Source organism: Astyanax mexicanus, chromosome 12 (assembly GCF_023375975.1).
Source record: "Astyanax mexicanus isolate ESR-SI-001 chromosome 12, AstMex3_surface, whole genome shotgun sequence".
In the NCBI taxonomy this organism is placed as follows: domain Eukaryota; kingdom Metazoa; phylum Chordata; class Actinopteri; order Characiformes; family Acestrorhamphidae; genus Astyanax; species Astyanax mexicanus.
This window is the reverse complement of record NC_064419.1, coordinates 28,309,653-28,329,482: the sequence shown is the minus strand read 5'-3', so window position 1 is coordinate 28,329,482 and position 19,830 is coordinate 28,309,653. Positions and strand designations below refer to the sequence as shown.

Genomic DNA, 19,830 nt, shown 5'->3' with positions numbered 1-19,830 from the left:
ATGTCTGTATTAATTTTGAACATTTCATGTCATTTATGCTGGTTTGTGCCAGGAAACTTGCTCATTGTCAGCCAGTGTTGGGCACGGTACTTTGAAAATAAATTATGTAAATTCTATTATTATTAGAAAAATAACAAACGAAAATAAACCCAAAATGTTGACAAAAATATAATCTAACGAATTTCAAAACATAGAAACGAAAAAAGTTAAAATGGTATTAATATAATATAATATAACAACTGGATCAAACAGTTTAGCGTCAGTCATAAGGAAAGTGCGTGCGGCATTGCGATTTAAAAAAAAAAATGTTTTAATAAATAAGGTCCTATCAAGTGAATTAAAATATATGGTATTAAAAGTTATTTAATTCACATGTTTCTTGATATTTAATCAAGAGAAATCAGGCAAAATGAGCCGCGCTGCGCCGCTGCGCTCTCTCTCTCTCTCCCCCTCCCTCCCTCTCGCAGCACGGAGCTAAATTCATCGTGAGGCTAAAAATAATATAACAACTAAAATTAAGATGAGTGAGGACCTGTAAAGTAATCAAATATTGTCAAATATAAAGGATAGGTAGAGGTTTTGGTGAGCTGTTTCAATTATTTGAAACTGAAACGAACTGAAACTGAAATTATTCTGTGCACTATTAGATAGCTTTTGATTGTGTTTTAACTGAGTTTTTATTTTATATTAATTACTTTTTATTCATTTTAAATATTTTTAGTATTTTATTGATAAAAAAGCTTATCAGTTTTGGAAGAGCATCTGTTTTTAGTTTAGCCTCTTCCTCCTTTTTTCTTTTTGTAGCAAGTGCTTTATGGCTTAGCTCACAACCCACTTGTACACTTAATTTCACCTTAATTCCGTGCATTAGCAGTTCACGGCATGGCCACATGGCATGAATGGAATATTCCATTTTAACGCGAAAAAGAGGGGGTGTGGACTGAACTGTATTTCTTTGTAATTTATTGTGTTGTCTTTGTTTCCATTTTAAACATACAAGAATCACCATTTCTGAACGCACTATCTGTGAATTACTGTCCAAAGGGCCCCAATTACCAGCTGTAGGCCTATGGGAAGTTTGCAACTAGTCATGGGAAGTTTGCAACCCCTCCCACTGCAGCCCACTGTAGGGCCCCAAGGCAGTTGCCTAGCAATGCCTCTATGCAAAGACCGCCTCTGCACCAGAGCCATAGACAGAAAGAGAGAGTCGCGTCAACTCCGTTCACTCCAATGGATCAGTTTTTTTTACAGCGGACCGTGGAGCCTATCAATAGTTCCCGGACGTTAGCAGCAAATACTATCAGCACAATGAAGCTGGAGCAGGACAGACCATTTGTAATCCACTTTTACAGGTTAGTACGCTTAAAAAAACTTGATTGTGTATTAGCAGGACATCAGAATCAAACTAACATGTGCACTGAAGCATTTTAGTGAATTATCTCCCTCTTAAAAAGCAGATTTAGGAAACTAAATCTATGCTAAAACAACGCGAATACAATTAGTGGCATTTAGTATTAATGACTGAGAGTCTATTAATTGTAAACTCCTAAATATCTGAATATCTTATATATACAGATAGACCATGATAACCTAACTAAGTAAATATCTAATATATCCAGATAGACCATGTTAAACTAACTAAGTAACTATCTTAATATCTTATATATCCAGATAGACCATGCTAACCTAACTAAGTAAATGTAGCCGTCTTGCTGTTTGTCTAGATAAGTACTAATTTATCAGAGAGCAAATTTAAGGTGATATGACCAATATTTATTTTATTATATACGTTTGACTGAGGATATCGCATATATTGTCAACAGTGGGGGAAAAACACCTTTCCAATGCATGTGTAATTAAAGATAGCATAAAAAAGTCCTGTTTACTAGTAGTGCATCTCAAAAGAAATGTTTAATATTGTTCAATTAACGGTCATCGTTTGTATTACTTATGTAGTGACCCATCTAACAATTTATATTACGTTTTAAATTAAATATTCTAGGAATTTATTATTTCAGTTTTTTATGAGCTTTTAGAAAAGTAAAACAAAAACAGTTTTGGGATATGTCTCTTTATATGTAGTGATTATATATATTTTTTTTTTAATTAAACTATAATAGAAAAATTCTCATGATATTCAGGTTTTCTGAGATGCACTAGTAATTGTGTGCCAAAAACAAACCCAATAAATATAAGATTGTGTTATTGATCTTTGTATCTTTTGATTTTATTATTTTTGCAGTGAACTTTCAATATCTGCAAGCCTAAACTTCTCCATCTTCTTTTCAACCTAATATAAAAACATTAAATTCACTTGTAGGGACTGCATTTGCACAATGTCATAAATTAATACTAATTAAAATAAAACATTTAGCCTATAAAAGGTAACGTTACCCCCAAATCGCAGTTCTGTCGCTGTGTTTATGGGCGCAAATTGTCCACCAAGAACTTCCTGGAACTATCTGAAGTCTCCATGAATCACGTGACCATCAAGGATTTTGAACTTCCGTTGACTCTCTGCAATCCTGACATTGAAGATTTTGGTTAAGTTTAGAGCCGTTTTACCTTCCGAGGGAATTTGGAAATAGCTGTGCGGTTTATGTGCCCCCAGCGCGAATACAATGAGAGCAGCCCTTGCTATAATAGACTGTGTTCATAAAAAAACTGCAGCACTAACCCGGTGCCCCAACTTTTTTTTTTTTTTAATTTCCCGTTTTTGGACTCTCAATTAAATATTAAAAAAAAGAACGAATGATAAACATATTTTTTGTGTTTTTTATATGACGATCCAAAGAAAAAAATGGGAAATCAAAAACGTACAAAGAGCCGAACTTGATTTTGACTTCAAATTTGACCCATTTGTACAGCGATTAAGTAGGCTTCATATTCACCAGCTAACGTTACTTGTTCGGATTTCCGTTCCAACTGAAATGCGTAGTGCAGTTACACACTGCCGCCTATAGATGGAGGTTTTAACTACGGTGGCCGAGAAAGCCCAACGCAGTGCAAATTGAAAAGCACTGCAAAAGCACAAAAACACATCCATCAAATTTACAACATAGGCGCTGCAAATAGAAAAACGCGCTGCATGAAGAAAAACTTCACTATTTAAAGGACAATAAGTGGCAAACAAGCTTCTGAAAAGTAAGTTATGTTTATTACCTGTGATTACCACGGTTGTGTGCATATTATTAAAAGTGCTGCTTCACAAAACGCCGATATAAACTCCGTTTCATCCTAATAAAACACGCCATAGACTACACTTCACTTTAATACATAGTACGTGCCCTAGATTAACCTATATTTTACATGTGTAAAATCACACGCTGTAGGAGTAGAAAAGGAGGCATTTCTCTTTTTATATAAGAGAATAAGTTGACTAATAGGCTAAGCAGAAACTGCATGGACTTTGCTAGACACTGCGACTAATATTACATTTGGTCAAACAGTTTTACTTGGATTAATGTTTTTGCAAAAATATGTTACCTAACAAAAGTTGGGGGTTACTTAATATGCTTAATGTGTTAATTTATGTAAATTTGTGCAGCTATATGTGCAGTCAAAAAATTTAATATACACATGTGAAAGAATAATCCAGATGTTATGTTCATCTGTATCTAGCTAGCTGCCTTGCTGAAGAATCTGCAGTATAAGATGGTACTTAATGGTTAAGGTGGTTAAAAACTAGTAATTTATTGAAAATATACCCTATACTTCTGAGTTAGAATGTTAATCGATTCTTGACAAGCATAGCGAATGTTGTGTTTGGTTTTGGTCATGCTTGTTATGTAGTGTGGTCATGTTTGAAGCCATCTAAACCATTACGCTCATAATCTACCCTATAATGTGCAAGAGCTAAACTGGTCAGCCAGCTTCTCCAGCTTGAGTTGGCAAAGCGGTTTGTTTTAGCATGTTAGTAAAAGTGCTTTATGTAGAAACTTAGATTTTATTCTGTTCATTGTAAAGACAATTACAAATGTAAAATACATTTTTTTTGCTGTGTGCTAATCTTATATGTATTTTTTGTTTTGTTTTTGCCTTTCTTTTCTGGTGAAGATGTATTGCCCCTTCTGTGGTATCAGATTGGAGCAAATTACAAAATTCTGTAGCTCTTGTGGAAAGGATGTCCAATTTTTAGAAGAGGCCAAATCTGCTCCCCTTGTTTGTCCAGATGAAGGGTGTGGACCATCTCAAAGCAAAGGTGGATCTTTAATATTCCATAATTTATAATTAACCAAATATACTGTTTTTTTAAACATTATATTGCATTGTACATGAGACACAACCAGTGGGATTTAGCCATTTTTAAGAATTACTTACAAACTCTTCAGTCTATGAAATAATCAAATAACTTTTTTTGTGTGTATTTGTGTTACACAAACAGGTGCCACGTCCAATAATTCAGCATTTCAAAACTTCATGAAATACAGAGAATGTAAAGAAAGGGAAAGGAGGACATTTTTTAAGAGTCGATAAAAAAAAACTGCCAAGAAAACTGTAAAGGTACATTAAATATTGACCATGAACTAGACTAAAATTACACAATAGGCATCATACAGTGAAGTTGTTATTTCCTTTCCCTGTTTTATGTCTTTTTTTTTCTAATCTAGATTCAGGTTGGGGTCATGACCAAGATGAAACATAATTTCAAACCATTGAGAGGAAAAAGCCTGCCCTTAGAGGTTGAAACCAACTGGTCATCAGAACAACTTTTGGCTGCTGCCACCAAAAAACTCAGGGATTTTAATCAGGACATGGAGGATGGAGAATATGTATTGCTCTATCCAGATGGAACTGTAGTAAAAGAAATACCTTGCACAAAATTGCCTTTTACTATTGAGCGTTACAAAGAGGCAGTTGGAAAGGCATACCAAAGGATCACGTTGTACATTTGCACTCTTGATGCTCTTATAGAAAAGGGTTAGTATTATAAAATTTATGTTACAAACAGATTTACAGAGCGTTGTCCTATGTATATTTTAAATTCTTCTTTGTGGGTCTCAACAGTCTTACATACAAAGGACTAATGTAGCTGCAAGTTTTCATTCCAGCCAAGCAGGTTGTTGCTTGTCGTTCCAAATAAATTAAACGTTCAACTACACTGGCCCTTTGTGGATAAGATTTGTGACCCCTACTTTAGTGTGAGGTTAGTGACAAGTCTCAGTGAATTGTAATTGCAGCTGTCAAGTTGCTTATTGGTTATTAGATATTTGAAAGTTATTTGATATCTGAAATGTGTAGTGTAATGCTTTTAAAGTTTAACCGTACATGACTACTAATTCTGCAACCTTTTGAAAGGTGATGAAGACAGTACAGGTTCTGAGGATAAGGAAGATGAAGTAATTGTTAGGATGTCAGCCAGTATGTCTCCTCTCTCTGATACAGTGGTAGGTGCATGTCAGAGAATTTAGTGTTACAGTTGCTTGTCTTGCTGAACTGTTGACCAGCAGGTTTCTAATATCCCTATGTAAAAAACACATTAAATATGTCACAGTTAAGAGATGATGTAATGCAATTGTGTTTGAGCAGAAAAGTGACCAAAGTTCCGGATGACTGTCAAACACCTCTGCAGAGACCACATCTCAGATTTATTTATAGGTTTATAATTGAGAATATGACTTTCAGTTAAGTTGTATAATTACTGCTCTTTTCAAATCTGTTAAGTAAAGGTGCAGATACTATGGAAATTGTATAATTAACTGGTTATGCCCTGCAGATTTGGACAGATCCTGAAAGCAGTTCACCACTCAACAGAGATGGGTAAGATGTTTTGCTTACAATTAGTTTGTCATTTTATCTAGCAAATTAAGATTTTAAAGATATTTGACAAAATTGTGCTTTTAATCTTTTTGTTTGCTTGCTCGCTATGAGTCTAGATATTATAATGTATGTGTAATGTTGTAAATGCAGTTTTTAACGTTAGTCAAAAATGTTTATTTGGTCAAATTAAACAACAAAGACAACAACAAATTAAATCGTGTACGTAATTATACTGTATGTTTCTTTTTTTATCCAGGTCAGCTACAACATCTCAATCTTTTGACCAAGAAGTATTAAACATTATTTAATCAATAAGAATTAAATAACTTTTTAAATATTAATTTTTGTATGTCATATTCTAATGCTTATTGCTTTGTATGCAAAAAAGAATACTGCCAGGGCTCAAGCGATGGCTGCATCAGTGCTGAACACCCCACACAGCTTCTACAAGTGAGTTTTTCTTTATTTCTCCATAAATGTTACTATTGCTAGTTTCAGTTAAAGACCCTCAAATTTGATTTCAGTCCAGAAATCAATTAAATTTTTTTCCCCTGTAGGGAATACACCAGTGTTTATGCACCGATTGTCATTGATAGCAGTTCAGAGTCAGAAGAAAATGTGGAGCCACAAGAAGAAGATAGGTAATTGATGTTAAATTGTTTAATGACATTTTTACCAACAAAAAAAAGCATTACCTTTTATTTACAATGTCGTGCACATACATTATGAATTTGTAAAGTACTGTACTTTAACTTTAACTTGTTTATGCTAAACATTTATACAGTAACTATAAATGATGACCGTTTAATGACAAGTCTTTTTTTTGCCCTTTTAGTAGACTTAAGAAGTCAAAACTTCTTAGTTCAGCTGTCTTATCATTAAACAACATTAACAAAACTAATTGCATGTTTGTTTATTTTACAGCACAGGACTGGCTGCTTCAGATGTGGTCTCTAATCTGTCTTTAAAGATAGATCCTACCTCCTTCAACAGATTCAATATTAACAGAGCCAATGTGTGGGATGGAGCCATACGAGGGTTTAAGAGATCTGCATACAACCCATCCTATGACATGCTGGTCAAGTTCTCAGATGATGTCGGACAGACAGAAGATTCTATTGACACAGGAGGGCCTAAACGTGAATTTCTTACACTGTTACTGGATGCCATAAGAACAAAAAGAGTGTTTGAGGGCAGAAGTTCTGCAAAATACCTTGCATTCAACAGTCAAGGTAAAATGTTATCACTATATGCAATTTTTCATTCAGCTGTATTATCATGTCACTGAAACATTTACATTCCAGCTGCAGATGAAGATGAGTACTTCCATGTTGGAAGAATGATTGCAGTGTCCATAGTCCATGGTGGTCCGGGTCCACGATGCCTGTCCCCGAATCTCTTTGAGTACCTCATTGGTAAAGTGAAATCCATTGAAGCTCCTATTGAGGACATACCAGATGAAGAAGTTAAGAATTCTCTATTTGAGGTAACATTTGCAATTTCAAGTAACTTTCATTACAATATAGATATAATTTTTATGCAGTTCCATAAAATACAATGTTGTTTTTAATTATTTTTTAATCTAGGTATAAAGCTGCTAAAGTAGAGGCTATTAAGTTTAAGTCTTAAAGGGCCCTCTAATCTTTAGACAGCACATTAGACACAGTGTATTTATATATCTAATAATGCCTTATGAGTTTGCTATGTGTTGCATGACAGTACAGTTCCATGATATACTATGAAATAGCTTTCATTCTGCACAACAAGAGTCATCAGTTTAGAGTGGACTAAAACTCCAGGGACCAGGAGATCAAACTCGATTACTAAACTGGAACTAACATTAAACACTGAATATGTAAACTAAAAATATATACAGTGGAATATCACATACAATAAAACAAATATTATGTAAAATTAATTCCTAGACTACCATATTGTGATTATTTTTTTAAGAATTCAAGAGCAATATTTTAGTATTAAAGTACTCAATCAAGTTGGGTTTCAAACTTTATAAGTATCTGTAGTTGTAACAACTGGTGTTTATGCTTGATTTTCATTTTCTAGATTTCCAATGCAACATCTGTGAGTCAGCTACAAAGCTCCACAGAAAACATTCAAGCATGCTCCAGACAGCAGGATGTTTTCACCTCATAAAAAAACTGGAAGACAAGGAGAAAATCGTACATGATTACATTCAGTGGTACTTCGTGTATCGTAATCATTTCTCCATTCAGAGGTATTGCGTTTAAACTTTTTTTATTACCTCTGTGTGTACTTACAAATAACTTGGCACAAATAAATATCAAGGGAAATTTCAGAAATAAAAGTATGGCTTAAAATTTTGGTTTAGCCAGTGCACAAAATAATTAATGATGCATGTTGTTTGATTTATATAATGCATTTGATGTTGTGCAATTTCTAAATGATAATTAAACTGTACAGAATATACAAGAGATTAATTGACATGTTTTCTAGATTTAAAGAGGGACTAGCAACACTTGATGTTGCCAATGCTTTGGAACAGCATCCATCACTCTTGCAGCCTTTCATGTGCTATACTGAGGCCAGGCTGAGAGCAGATACTGTGGAGGATATCTTTCATGTGAAGCTTAGCCCTCCTGGAAGCACCAAGCGACATGAAGAGACAAGGGTGCTTGCTTACTGGAGAGATTATCTGCTACATGTAGAAGGTATGTTGTGTTACAAGTTTATGAAACAAACAATTGCAATTACACCAATTGTATTTGTTTATGTCCTAATTCTAGTCTCACTGAAGCATATTGTTGCTTCCTGCAACAAATAAACCAAATAACATATGAAGCAGGCCCAAAATCTGTAAAATACCCAGGTTCAAACAGTGGATTTGAAATTTAATTGATTACTGTGTTTTAATATTAACAATAACAATTACAATGAATTTAAATTGTGTATTGGGTAATTAATCTAACCTGTAAAGTACAAAGTGGTCTTTAATCTACTTTCAGATGAAAAGTCAGGCCTTTCTCTTCAGGATGTGCTCATGTTTGGAACTGGGCTAAAGGAAGTTCCACCAGCAGCAATAAAGCCACAACCCCAACTGACATTTGAGTGGAGCTCACGCTTTCCCTTGGGAAGTACCTGTGCAAACACCCTAAAAATTCCAATCTTGCCTAGCTATGAGGACTTTCAAGAAGCCATGGACTATGGAATACAGAATTCTCCTGGGTTTGGCCTGCCCTAAAGCAAAGCCAGATTGCAAAACTAGTATGTTAAAGTTGAATTGTTCATGTTTCACATTTCAATGATGCTGAATACCTAGTGTAGTCAGTTTTGGTTCTTTTATATGGTTTTGTTGCCAGTCTGATCAACACAAAGATGCATGTGCATTTCATTTTTATACACTGTATGTATGAAAAAAGGTATTGGGGTTGCATTCACTGAAGAGGATACTTGAGATCAAGATGTTAGATGATCACCACCCACCTCATTCCCAGCTCCACCCAGAAGTATTAGACTGAGCACCATAATTCTAGAGAACTTTGAGCATTGTGAGCCTGGGATGTATCAAGGAGCATCGGCTAAGAACTGCATTTCTGAATGTTGGGGCAAACTGATGTGGGATTCTTCTTTAAAGGAGAACTCCGGTGTAAAATGGACTTTTGTTGTAGTAAAACATGATAAAGTACTTACCTTTGATGAATAGCGCACCTCCGGACTCCTACAGCGTTCCGTAATCCGAAATTAACAGTTTGTCAAAACACCCTTCAGACAGGGTGACACGGGGCATAATTTACCCTGATAAATTGCCTTTTCCACTGTTATTCAGCTCAAAGTAGCTCCACAACTCCTTACAAGAATCCGGAGCGTCCTGACATTTAAAACGAGGCATTTCTGGATCTCTGAACGCTGTGGGAGAAAGGAGGTGTGCTATTCATCAAAGATAAGAACTTTATCATGTTTTACTACACCAAACATCCATTATACACCAGAGTTCTCCTTTTAAGTACAGGTGTCCACAAATAAATTCATACAGACGAGGCTGAAGTTGGTTTGATATTCGCAGCTCCAGATTCGTTTGGCTCGATATTCGGAGCCTCGTATTCCCCGGCTGAAGTTGGTTTGATATTCGCAGCTGCCGCTTCACTGAACCACCGTGAACTAAAGGGAGCGTTCACAAACACCCGCTGTTTATATTAAACACCTCACAGATCAACACTGAAGGAGATAGAATGAAGAAAAGCAGTACATCTGTTTATTAACAATGTAAATATACAATATATTATTAAATGTAATTTTGTATATTGTAAAATATTTATTTTAATTACTGAATTTATAATTATATATTACAATAAATAATTAAATATATATTTAATAAAATTATATTTTAAAAGCCATTGCGCTCAAAAAATATGAGGCAGATGTTCAAGTGTGATTTTGAAGAACTTTTTAATCTTGGGCCAGACCAAATACACATGATCTGAAGAGAACTAGTCTTCTACTTTAAGGAAAACCTGGAATTAGCCTGGCCCGAGCTGATTTTATACTTTAAAATGAACTGGCAACATGGCCTACCGATCCATAATGCACAAAAAAATTGAATATAAAGCTGATGTTCTAGTGTGATTTTGAAGAACTTTTTAATCTTGGGCCAGACCAAATACACATGATCTGAAGAGAACTAGTCTTCTACTTAAGGAAAACCTGGAATTAGCCTGGCCCAAGCTGATTTTATACTTTAAAATGAACTGGCAACATGGAATAACGATCCATAATGCACAAAAAAATTGAATATAAAGCTGATGTTCTAGTGTGATTTTGAAGAACTTTTTAATCTTGGGCCAGACCAAATACACATGATCTGAAGAGAACTAGTCTTCTACTTTAAGGAAAACCTGGAATTAGCCTGGCCCAAGCTGATTTTATACTTTAAAATGAACTGGCAACATGGAATAACGATCCATAATGCACAAAAAAATTGAATATAAAGCTGATGTTCTAGTGTGATTTTGAAGAACTTTTTAATCTTGGGCCAGACCAAATACACATGATCTGAAGAGAACTAGTCTTCTACTTTAAGGAAAACCTGGAATTAGCCTGGCCCAAGCTGATTTTATACTTTAAAATGAACTGGCAACATGGAATAACGATCCATAATGCACAAAAAAATTGAATGTAAAGCTGATGTTCTAGTGTGATTTTGAAGGACTTTTTAATCTTGGGCCAGACCAAATAAACATGATCTGAAGAGAACTAGTCTTCTACTTTAAGGAAAACCTGGAATTAGCCTGGCCCGAGCTGATTTTATACTTTAAAATGAACTGGCAACATGGAATAACGATCCATAATGCACAAAAAAATTTAATATAAAGCTGATGTTCTAGTGTGATTTTGAAGGACTTTTTAATCTTGGGCCAGACCAAATACACATGATCTGAAGAGTACTAGTCTTCTACCTTAAGGAAAACCTGGAATTAGCCTGGCCCAAGCTGATTTTATACTTTAAAATTAACTGGCAACATGGCCTACCGATCCATAATGCACAAAAAAATTGAATATAAAGCTGATGTTCTAGTGTGATTTTGAAGGACTTTTTAATCTTGGGCCAGAACAAATACACATGATCTGAAGAGAACTAGTCTTCTACTTTAAGGAAAACCTGGAATTAGCCTGGCCCAAGCTGATTTTATACTTTAAAATGAACTGGCAACATGGAATAACGATCCATAATGCACAAAAAAATTGAATGTAAAGCTGATGTTCTAGTGTGATTTTGAAGGACTTTTTAATCTTGGGCCAGAACAAATACACATGATCTGAAGAGAACTAGTCTTCTTCTTTAAGGAAAACCTGGAATTAGCCTGGCCCGAGCTGATTTTATACTTTAAAATGAACTGGCAACATGGAATAACGATCCATAATGCACAAAAAAATTGAATGTAAAGCTGATGTTCTAGTGTGATTTTGAAAGACTTTTTCATCTTGGGCCAGACCAAATACACATGATCTGAAGAGTACTAGTCTTCTTCTTTAAGGAAAACCTGGAATTAGCCTGGCCCGAGCTGATTTTATACTTTAAAATGAACTGGCAACGTGGAATAACGATCCATAATGCACAAAAAAATTGAATGTAAAGCTGATGTTCTAGTGTGATTTTGAAGGACTTTTTAATCTTGGGCCAGACCAAATACACATGATCTGAAGAGTACTAGTCTTCTTCTTTAAGGAAAACCTGGAATTAGCCTGGCCCGAGCTGATTTTATACTTTAAAATTAACTGGCAACGTGGCCTACCGATCCATAATGCACAAAAAAATTGAATATAAAGCTGATGTTCTAGTGTGATTTTGAAGGACTTTTTAATCTTGGGCCAGAACAAATACACATGATCTGAAAAGTACTAGTCTTCTACCTTAAGGAAAACCTGGAATTAGCCTGGCCCGAGCTGATTTTATACTTTAAAATTAACTGGCAACATGGCCTACCGATCCATAATGCACAAAAAAATTGAATATAAAGCTGATGTTCTAGTGTGATTTTGAAGGACTTTTTAATCTTGGGCCAGACCAAATACACATGATCTGAAGAGTACTAGTCTTCTACCTTAAGGAAAACCTGGAATTAGCCTGACCCGAGCTGATTTTATACTTTAAAATTAACTGGCAACATGGCCTACCGATCCATAATGCACAAAAAAATTGAATATAAAGCTGATGTTCTAGTGTGATTTTGAAGGACTTTTTAATCTTGGGCCAGACCAAAAAAACATGATCTGAAGAGTACTAGTCTTCTTCTTTAAGGAAAATCTGGAATTAGCCTGGCCCAAGCTGATTTTATACTTTAAAATTAACTGGCAACATGGCCTACCGATCAATAATGCACAAAAAAATTGAATATAAAGCTGATGTTCTAGTGTGATTTTGAAGGACTTTTTAATCTTGGGCCAGAACAAATACACATGATCTGAAGAGTACTAGTCTTCTACTTTAAGGAAAACCTGGAATTAGCCTGGCCCGAGCTGATTTTATACTTTAAAATTAACTGGCAATATGGTATAACGAGCCATAATGCACAGAAAAATTGAATATAAAGCTGATGTTCTAGTGTGATTTTGAAGGACTTCTTAATCTTGGGCCAGAACAAATACACATGATCTGAAGAGAACTAGTCTTCTTCTTTAAGGAAAACCTGGAATTAGCCTGGCCCGAGCTGATTTTATACTTTAAAATGAACTGGCAACATGGTATAATGAGCCATAATGCACAATTTTTTTATGTAAAGCTGATGTTCTAGTGTGATTTTGAAAGACTTTTTCATCTTGGGCCAGACCAAATACACATGATCTGAAGAATACTAGTCTTCTTCTTTAAGGAAAACCTGGAATTAGCCTGGCCCGAGTTGATTTTATACTTTAAAATTAACTGGCAACATGGAATAACGATCCATAAAGCACAATTTTTTTATGTAAAGTTGATGTTCCAGTGTGATTTTGAAGGACTTTTTCATCTTGGGCCAGACCAAATACACATGATCTGAAGAGTACTTGTCTTCTACTTTAAGGAAAACCTGGAATTAGCCTGGCCCGAGCTGATTTTATACTTTAAAATTAACTGGCAACATGGCCTACCGATCCATAATGCACAAAAAAATTGAATATAAAGCTGATGTTCTAGTGTGATTTTGAAGGACTTTTTAATCTTGGGCCAGACCAAATAAACATGATCTGAAGAGTACTAGTCTTCTACCTTAAGGAAAACCTGGAATTGGCCTGGCCCAAGCTGATTTTATACTTTAAAATGAACTGGCAACATGGAATAACGATCCATAATGCACAAAAAAATTGAATGTAAAGCTGATGTTCTAGTGTGATTTTGAAGGACTTTTTAATCTTGGGCCAGAACAAATACACATGATCTGAAGAGAACTAGTCTTCTTCTTTAAGGAAAACCTGGAATTAGCCTGGCCCGAGCTGATTTTATACTTTAAAATGAACTGGCAACATGGAATAACGATCCATAATGCACAAAAAAAATTGAATGTAAAGCTGATGTTCTAGTGTGATTTTGAAAGACTTTTTCATCTTGGGCCAGACCAAATACACATGATCTGAAGAGTACTAGTCTTCTTCTTTAAGGAAAACCTGGAATTAGCCTGGCCCGAGCTGATTTTATACTTTAAAATGAACTGGCAACATGGAATAACGATCCATAATGCACAAAAAAATTGAATATAAAGCTGATGTTCTAGTGTGATTTTGAAGGACTTTTTAATCTTGGGCCAGACCAAATAAACATGATCTGAAGAGTACTAGTCTTCTACCTTAAGGAAAACCTGCAATTAGCCTGACCCGAGCTGATTTTATACTTTAAAATTAACTGGCAACATGGCCTACCGATCCATAATGCACAAAAAAATTGAATATAAAGCTGATGTTCTAGTGTGATTTTGAAGGACTTTTTAATCTTGGGCCAGAACAAATAAACATGATCTGAAGAGAACTAGTCTTCTACTTTAAGGAAAACCTGGAATTAGCCTGGCCCAAGCTGATTTTATACTTTAAAATGAACTGGCAACATGGTATAACGAGCCATAATGCACAAAAAAATTGAATATAAAGCTGATGTTCTAGTGTGATTTTGAAGGACTTTTTAATCTTGGGCCAGACCAAATACACATGATCTGAAGAGTACTAGTCTTCTTCTTTAAGGAAAACCTGGAATTAGCCTGGCCCGAGCTGATTTTATACTTTAAAATTAACTGGCAACATGGAATAACGATCCATAAAGCACAATTTTTTTATGTAAAGTTGATGTTCCAGTGTGATTTTGAAGGACTTTTTCATCTTGGGCCAGACCAAATACACATGATCTGAAGAGTACTAGTCTTCTACTTTAAGGAAAACCTGGAATTAGCCTTGCCCGAGCTGATTTTAGACTGCACAATTAATTGGCAACATGGCAGCACAAAAAAAATATTATTTAAAGCTGATATTCCAGTATGGTTTTGGACTTTTTTTTCAGACCAAATACACATGAGATGAAGTGTTCTGGTATTCTCAAAATCAATGCTTTATATTCATTATTTCTGTGCAAAATGGCTTTCATGTCATGTTGCCAATTCATTTTAAAGTATAAAATCAGCTCGGGCCAGGCTAATTCCAGGTTTTCCTTAAAGTAGAAGACTAGTTCTCTTCAGATCATGTGTATTTGTTCTGGCCCAAGATTAAAAAATTCTTCTAAATTGTACTGGAACAGTGGCTTTTTTTGTGCGAAATGGCTCGTTATACCATGTTGCCAGCTCATTTTAAAGTATAAAATCAGCTCGGGCCAGGCTAATTCCAGGTTTTTCTTAAAGTAGAAGACTAGTACTCTTCAGATCATGTGTATTTGGTCTGGCCTAAGATGAAAAAGTCCTTCAAAATCACACTAGAACATCAGCTTTACATAAAAACAATTGTGCATTATGGATCCGTATTCCATGTTGCCAGTTCATTTTAAAGTATAAAATCAGCTCGGGCCAGGCTAATTCCAGGTTTTCCTTAAAGTAGAAGACTAGTACTCTTCAGATCATGTGTATTTGTTCTGGCCCAAGATTAAAAAGTCCTTCAAAATCACACTAGAACATCTGCTTTATATTCATTTTTTTTGTGCATTATGGATCGGTAGGCCATGTTGCCAGTTAATTTTAAAGTATAAAATCAGCTCGGGCCAGGCTAATTCCAGGTTTTCCTTAAAGTAGAAGACTAGTTCTCTTCAGATCATGTGTATTTGTTCTGGCCCAAGTTTAAAAAGTCCTTCAAAATCACACTAGAACATCAGCTTTATATTCCATTTTTTTGTGCATTATGGATCGGTATTCCATATTGCCAATTCATTTTAAAGTATAAAATCAGCTCGGGCCAGGCTAATTCCAGGTTTTCCTTAAAGAAGAAGACTAGTACTCTTCAGATCATGTGTATTTGTTCTGGCCCAAGATTAAGAAGTCCTTCAAAATCACACTAGAACATCAGCTTTATATTCAATTTTTCTGTGCATTATGGCTCGTTATACCATATTGCCAGTTAATTTTAAAGTATAAAATCAGCTCGGGCCAGGCTAATTCCAGGTTTTCCTTAAAGTAGAAGACTAGTACTCTTCAGATCATGTGTATTTGTTCTGGCCCAAGATTAAAAAGTCCTTCAAAATCACACTAGAACATCAGCTTCATATTCAATTTTTTTGTGCATTATTGATCGGTAGGCCATGTTGCCAGTTAATTTTAAAGTATAAAATCAGCTTGGGCCAGGCTAATTCCAGATTTTCCTTAAAGTAGAAGACTAGTACTCTTCAGATCATGTTTATTTGGTCTGGCCCAAGATTAAAAAGTCCTTCAAAATCACACTAGAACATCAGCTTTACATAAAAAAACTTGTGCATTATGGCTCGTTATACCATGTTGCCAGTTCATTTTAAAGTATAAAATCAGCTTGGGCCAGGCTAATTCCAGGTTTTCCTTAAAGTAGAAGACTAGTTCTCTTCAGATCATGTGTATTTGTTCTGGCCCAAGATTAAAAAGTCCTTCAAAATCACACTAGAACATCAGCTTTATATTCAATTTTTTTGTGCATTATGGATCGGTAGGCCATGTTGCCAGTTAATTTTAAAGTATAAAATCAGCTCGGGCCAGGCTAATTCCAGGTTTTCCTTAAGGTAGAAGACTAGTACTCTTCAGATCATGTGTATTTGTTCTGGCCCAAGATTAAAAAGTCCTTCAAAATCACACTAGAACATCAGCTTTATATTCAATTTTTTTGTGCATTATGGATCGTTATTCCATGTTGCCAGTTCATTTTAAAGTATAAAATCAGCTTGGGCCAGGCTAATTCCAGGTTTTCCTTAAAGAAGAAGACTAGTACTCTTCAGATCATGTGTATTTGTTCTGGCCCAAGATTAAGAAGTCCTTCAAAATCACACTAGAACATCAGCTTTATATTCAATTTTTCTGTGCATTATGGCTCGTTATACCATATTGCCAGTTAATTTTAAAGTATAAAATCAGCTCGGGCCAGGCTAATTCCAGGTTTTCCTTAAAGTAGAAGACTAGTACTCTTCAGATCATGTGTATTTGTTCTGGCCCAAGATTAAAAAGTCCTTCAAAATCACACTAGAACATCAGCTTTATATTCAATTTTTTTGTGCATTATTGATCGGTAGGCCATGTTGCCAGTTAATTTTAAAGTATAAAATCAGCTCGGGCCAGGCTAATTCCAGGTTTTCCTTAAGGCAGAAGACTAGTACTCTTCAGATCATGTGTATTTGTTCTGGCCCAAGATTAAAAAGTCCTTCAAAATCACACTAGAACATCAGCTTTACATTCAATTTTTTTGTGCATTATGGATCGTTATTCCATGTTGCCAGTTCATTTTAAAGTATAAAATCAGCTCGGGCCAGGCTAATTCCAGGTTTTCCTTAAAGAAGAAGACTAGTACTCTTCAGATAATGTGTATTTGGTCTGGCCCAAGATGAAAAAGTCTTTCAAAATCACACTAGAACATCAGCTTTACATAAAAAAACTTGTGCATTATGGCTCGTTATACCATGTTGCCAGTTCATTTTAAAGTATAAAATCAGCTTGGGCCAGGCTAATTCCAGGTTTTCCTTAAAGTAGAAGACTAGTTCTCTTCAGATCATGTGTATTTGTTCTGGCCCAAGATTAAAAAGTCCTTCAAAATCACACTAGAACATCAGCTTTATATTAAATTTTTCTGTGCATTATGGCTCGTTATACCATATTGCCAGTTAATTTTAAAGTATAAAATCAGCTCGGGCCAGGCTAATTCCAGGTTTTCCTTAAAGTAGAAGACTAGTACTCTTCAGATCATGTGTATTTGTTCTGGCCCAAGATTAAAAAGTCCTTCAAAATCACACTAGAACATCAGCTTCATATTCAATTTTTTTGTGCATTATTGATCGGTAGGCCATGTTGCCAGTTAATTTTAAAGTATAAAATCAGCTTGGGCCAGGCTAATTCCAGATTTTCCTTAAAGTAGAAGACTAGTACTCTTCAGATCATGTTTATTTGGTCTGGCCCAAGATTAAAAAGTCCTTCAAAATCACACTAGAACATCAGCTTTACATAAAAAAACTTGTGCATTATGGCTCGTTATACCATGTTGCCAGTTCATTTTAAAGTATAAAATCAGCTTGGGCCAGGCTAATTCCAGGTTTTCCTTAAAGTAGAAGACTAGTTCTCTTCAGATCATGTGTATTTGTTCTGGCCCAAGATTAAAAAGTCCTTCAAAATCACACTAGAACATCAGCTTTATATTCAATTTTTTTGTGCATTATGGATCGGTAGGCCATGTTGCCAGTTAATTTTAAAGTATAAAATCAGCTCGGGCCAGGCTAATTCCAGGTTTTCCTTAAGGTAGAAGACTAGTACTCTTCAGATCATGTGTATTTGTTCTGGCCCAAGATTAAAAAGTCCTTCAAAATCACACTAGAACATCAGCTTTATATTCAATTTTTTTGTGCATTATGGATCGTTATTCCATGTTGCCAGTTCATTTTAAAGTATAAAATCAGCTTGGGCCAGGCTAATTCCAGGTTTTCCTTAAAGAAGAAGACTAGTACTCTTCAGATCATGTGTATTTGTTCTGGCCCAAGATTAAGAAGTCCTTCAAAATCACACTAGAACATCAGCTTTATATTCAATTTTTCTGTGCATTATGGCTCGTTATACCATGTTGCCAGTTCATTTTAAAGTATAAAATCAGCTCGGGCCAGGCTAATTCCAGGTTTTCCTTAAGGTAGAAGACTAGTACTCTTCAGATCATGTGTATTTGTTCTGGCCCAAGATTAAAAAGTCCTTCAAAATCACACTAGAACATCAGCTTTATATTCAATTTTTTTGTGCATTATGGATCGGTAGGCCATGTTGCCAGTTAATTTTAAAGTATAAAATCAGCTCGGGCCAGGCTAATTCCAGGTTTTCCTTAAGGTAGAAGACTAGTACTCTTCAGATCATGTGTATTTGTTCTGGCCCAAGATTAAAAAGTCCTTCAAAATCACACTAGAACATCAGCTTTATATTCAATTTTTTTGTGCATTATGGATCGTTATTCCATGTTGCCAGTTCATTTTAAAGTATAAAATCAGCTTGGGCCAGGCTAATTCCAGGTTTTCCTTAAAGAAGAAGACTAGTACTCTTCAGATCATGTGTATTTGTTCTGGCCCAAGATTAAGAAGTCCTTCAAAATCACACTAGAACATCAGCTTTATATTCAATTTTTCTGTGCATTATGGCTCGTTATACCATGTTGCCAGTTAATTTTAAAGTATAAAATCAGCTCGGGCCAGGCTAATTCCAGGTTTTCCTTAAAGTAGAAGACTAGTACTCTTCAGATCATGTGTATTTGTTCTGGCCCAAGATTAAAAAGTCCTTCAAAATCACACTAGAACATCAGCTTTATATTCAATTTTTTTGTGCATTATTGATCGGTAGGCCATGTTGCCAGTTAATTTTAAAGTATAAAATCAGCTCGGGCCAGGCTAATTCCAGGTTTTCCTTAAGGCAGAAGACTAGTACTCTTCAGATCATGTGTATTTGTTCTGGCCCAAGATTAAAAAGTCCTTCAAAATCACACTAGAACATCAGCTTTACATTCAATTTTTTTGTGCATTATGGATCGTTATTCCATGTTGCCAGTTCATTTTAAAGTATAAAATCAGCTCGGGCCAGGCTAATTCCAGGTTTTCCTTAAAGAAGAAGACTAGTACTCTTCAGATAATGTGTATTTGGTCTGGCCCAAGATGAAAAAGTCTTTCAAAATCACACTAGAACATCAGCTTTACATAAAAAAACTTGTGCATTATGGCTCGTTATACCATGTTGCCAGTTCATTTTAAAGTATAAAATCAGCTTGGGCCAGGCTAATTCCAGGTTTTCCTTAAAGTAGAAGACTAGTTCTCTTCAGATCATGTGTATTTGTTCTGGCCCAAGATTAAAAAGTCCTTCAAAATCACACTAGAACATCAGCTTTATATTCAATTTTTTTGTGCATTATGGATCGGTAGGCCATGTTGCCAGTTAATTTTAAAGTATAAAATCAGCTCGG

The 19,830-nt window shown here is 35.2% G+C and overlaps 2 protein-coding genes across 2 annotated transcripts in view; both read left to right on the top strand.

The window, feature by feature from the left end:
- Positions 1-1,208: 1,208 nt before the first annotated feature.
- LOC103036500 (carbonic anhydrase 2-like) overlaps positions 1,209-19,830 on the top strand; it is a 51,374-nt gene continuing 32,752 nt past the window's right edge. Inside the window, exon 1 of the mRNA XM_049485639.1 lies at positions 1,209-1,352. The gene's annotated coding sequence lies outside the window, so the exon portion shown is untranslated. The remainder of the gene's footprint in view (positions 1,353-19,830) is intronic.
- LOC111188524 (G2/M phase-specific E3 ubiquitin-protein ligase-like) lies at positions 5,127-10,012 on the top strand. The gene is made up of 9 exons (XM_049485641.1): positions 5,127-5,760; positions 6,017-6,050; positions 6,149-6,210; positions 6,318-6,401; positions 6,685-6,992; positions 7,065-7,246; positions 7,825-7,996; positions 8,236-8,450; positions 8,745-10,012. The coding sequence occupies exons 3-7, from the start codon at positions 6,170-6,172 to the stop codon at positions 7,912-7,914; spliced, it is 705 nt and encodes a 234-aa protein (XP_049341598.1). The 5' UTR covers positions 5,127-5,760; positions 6,017-6,050; positions 6,149-6,169; the 3' UTR covers positions 7,915-7,996; positions 8,236-8,450; positions 8,745-10,012.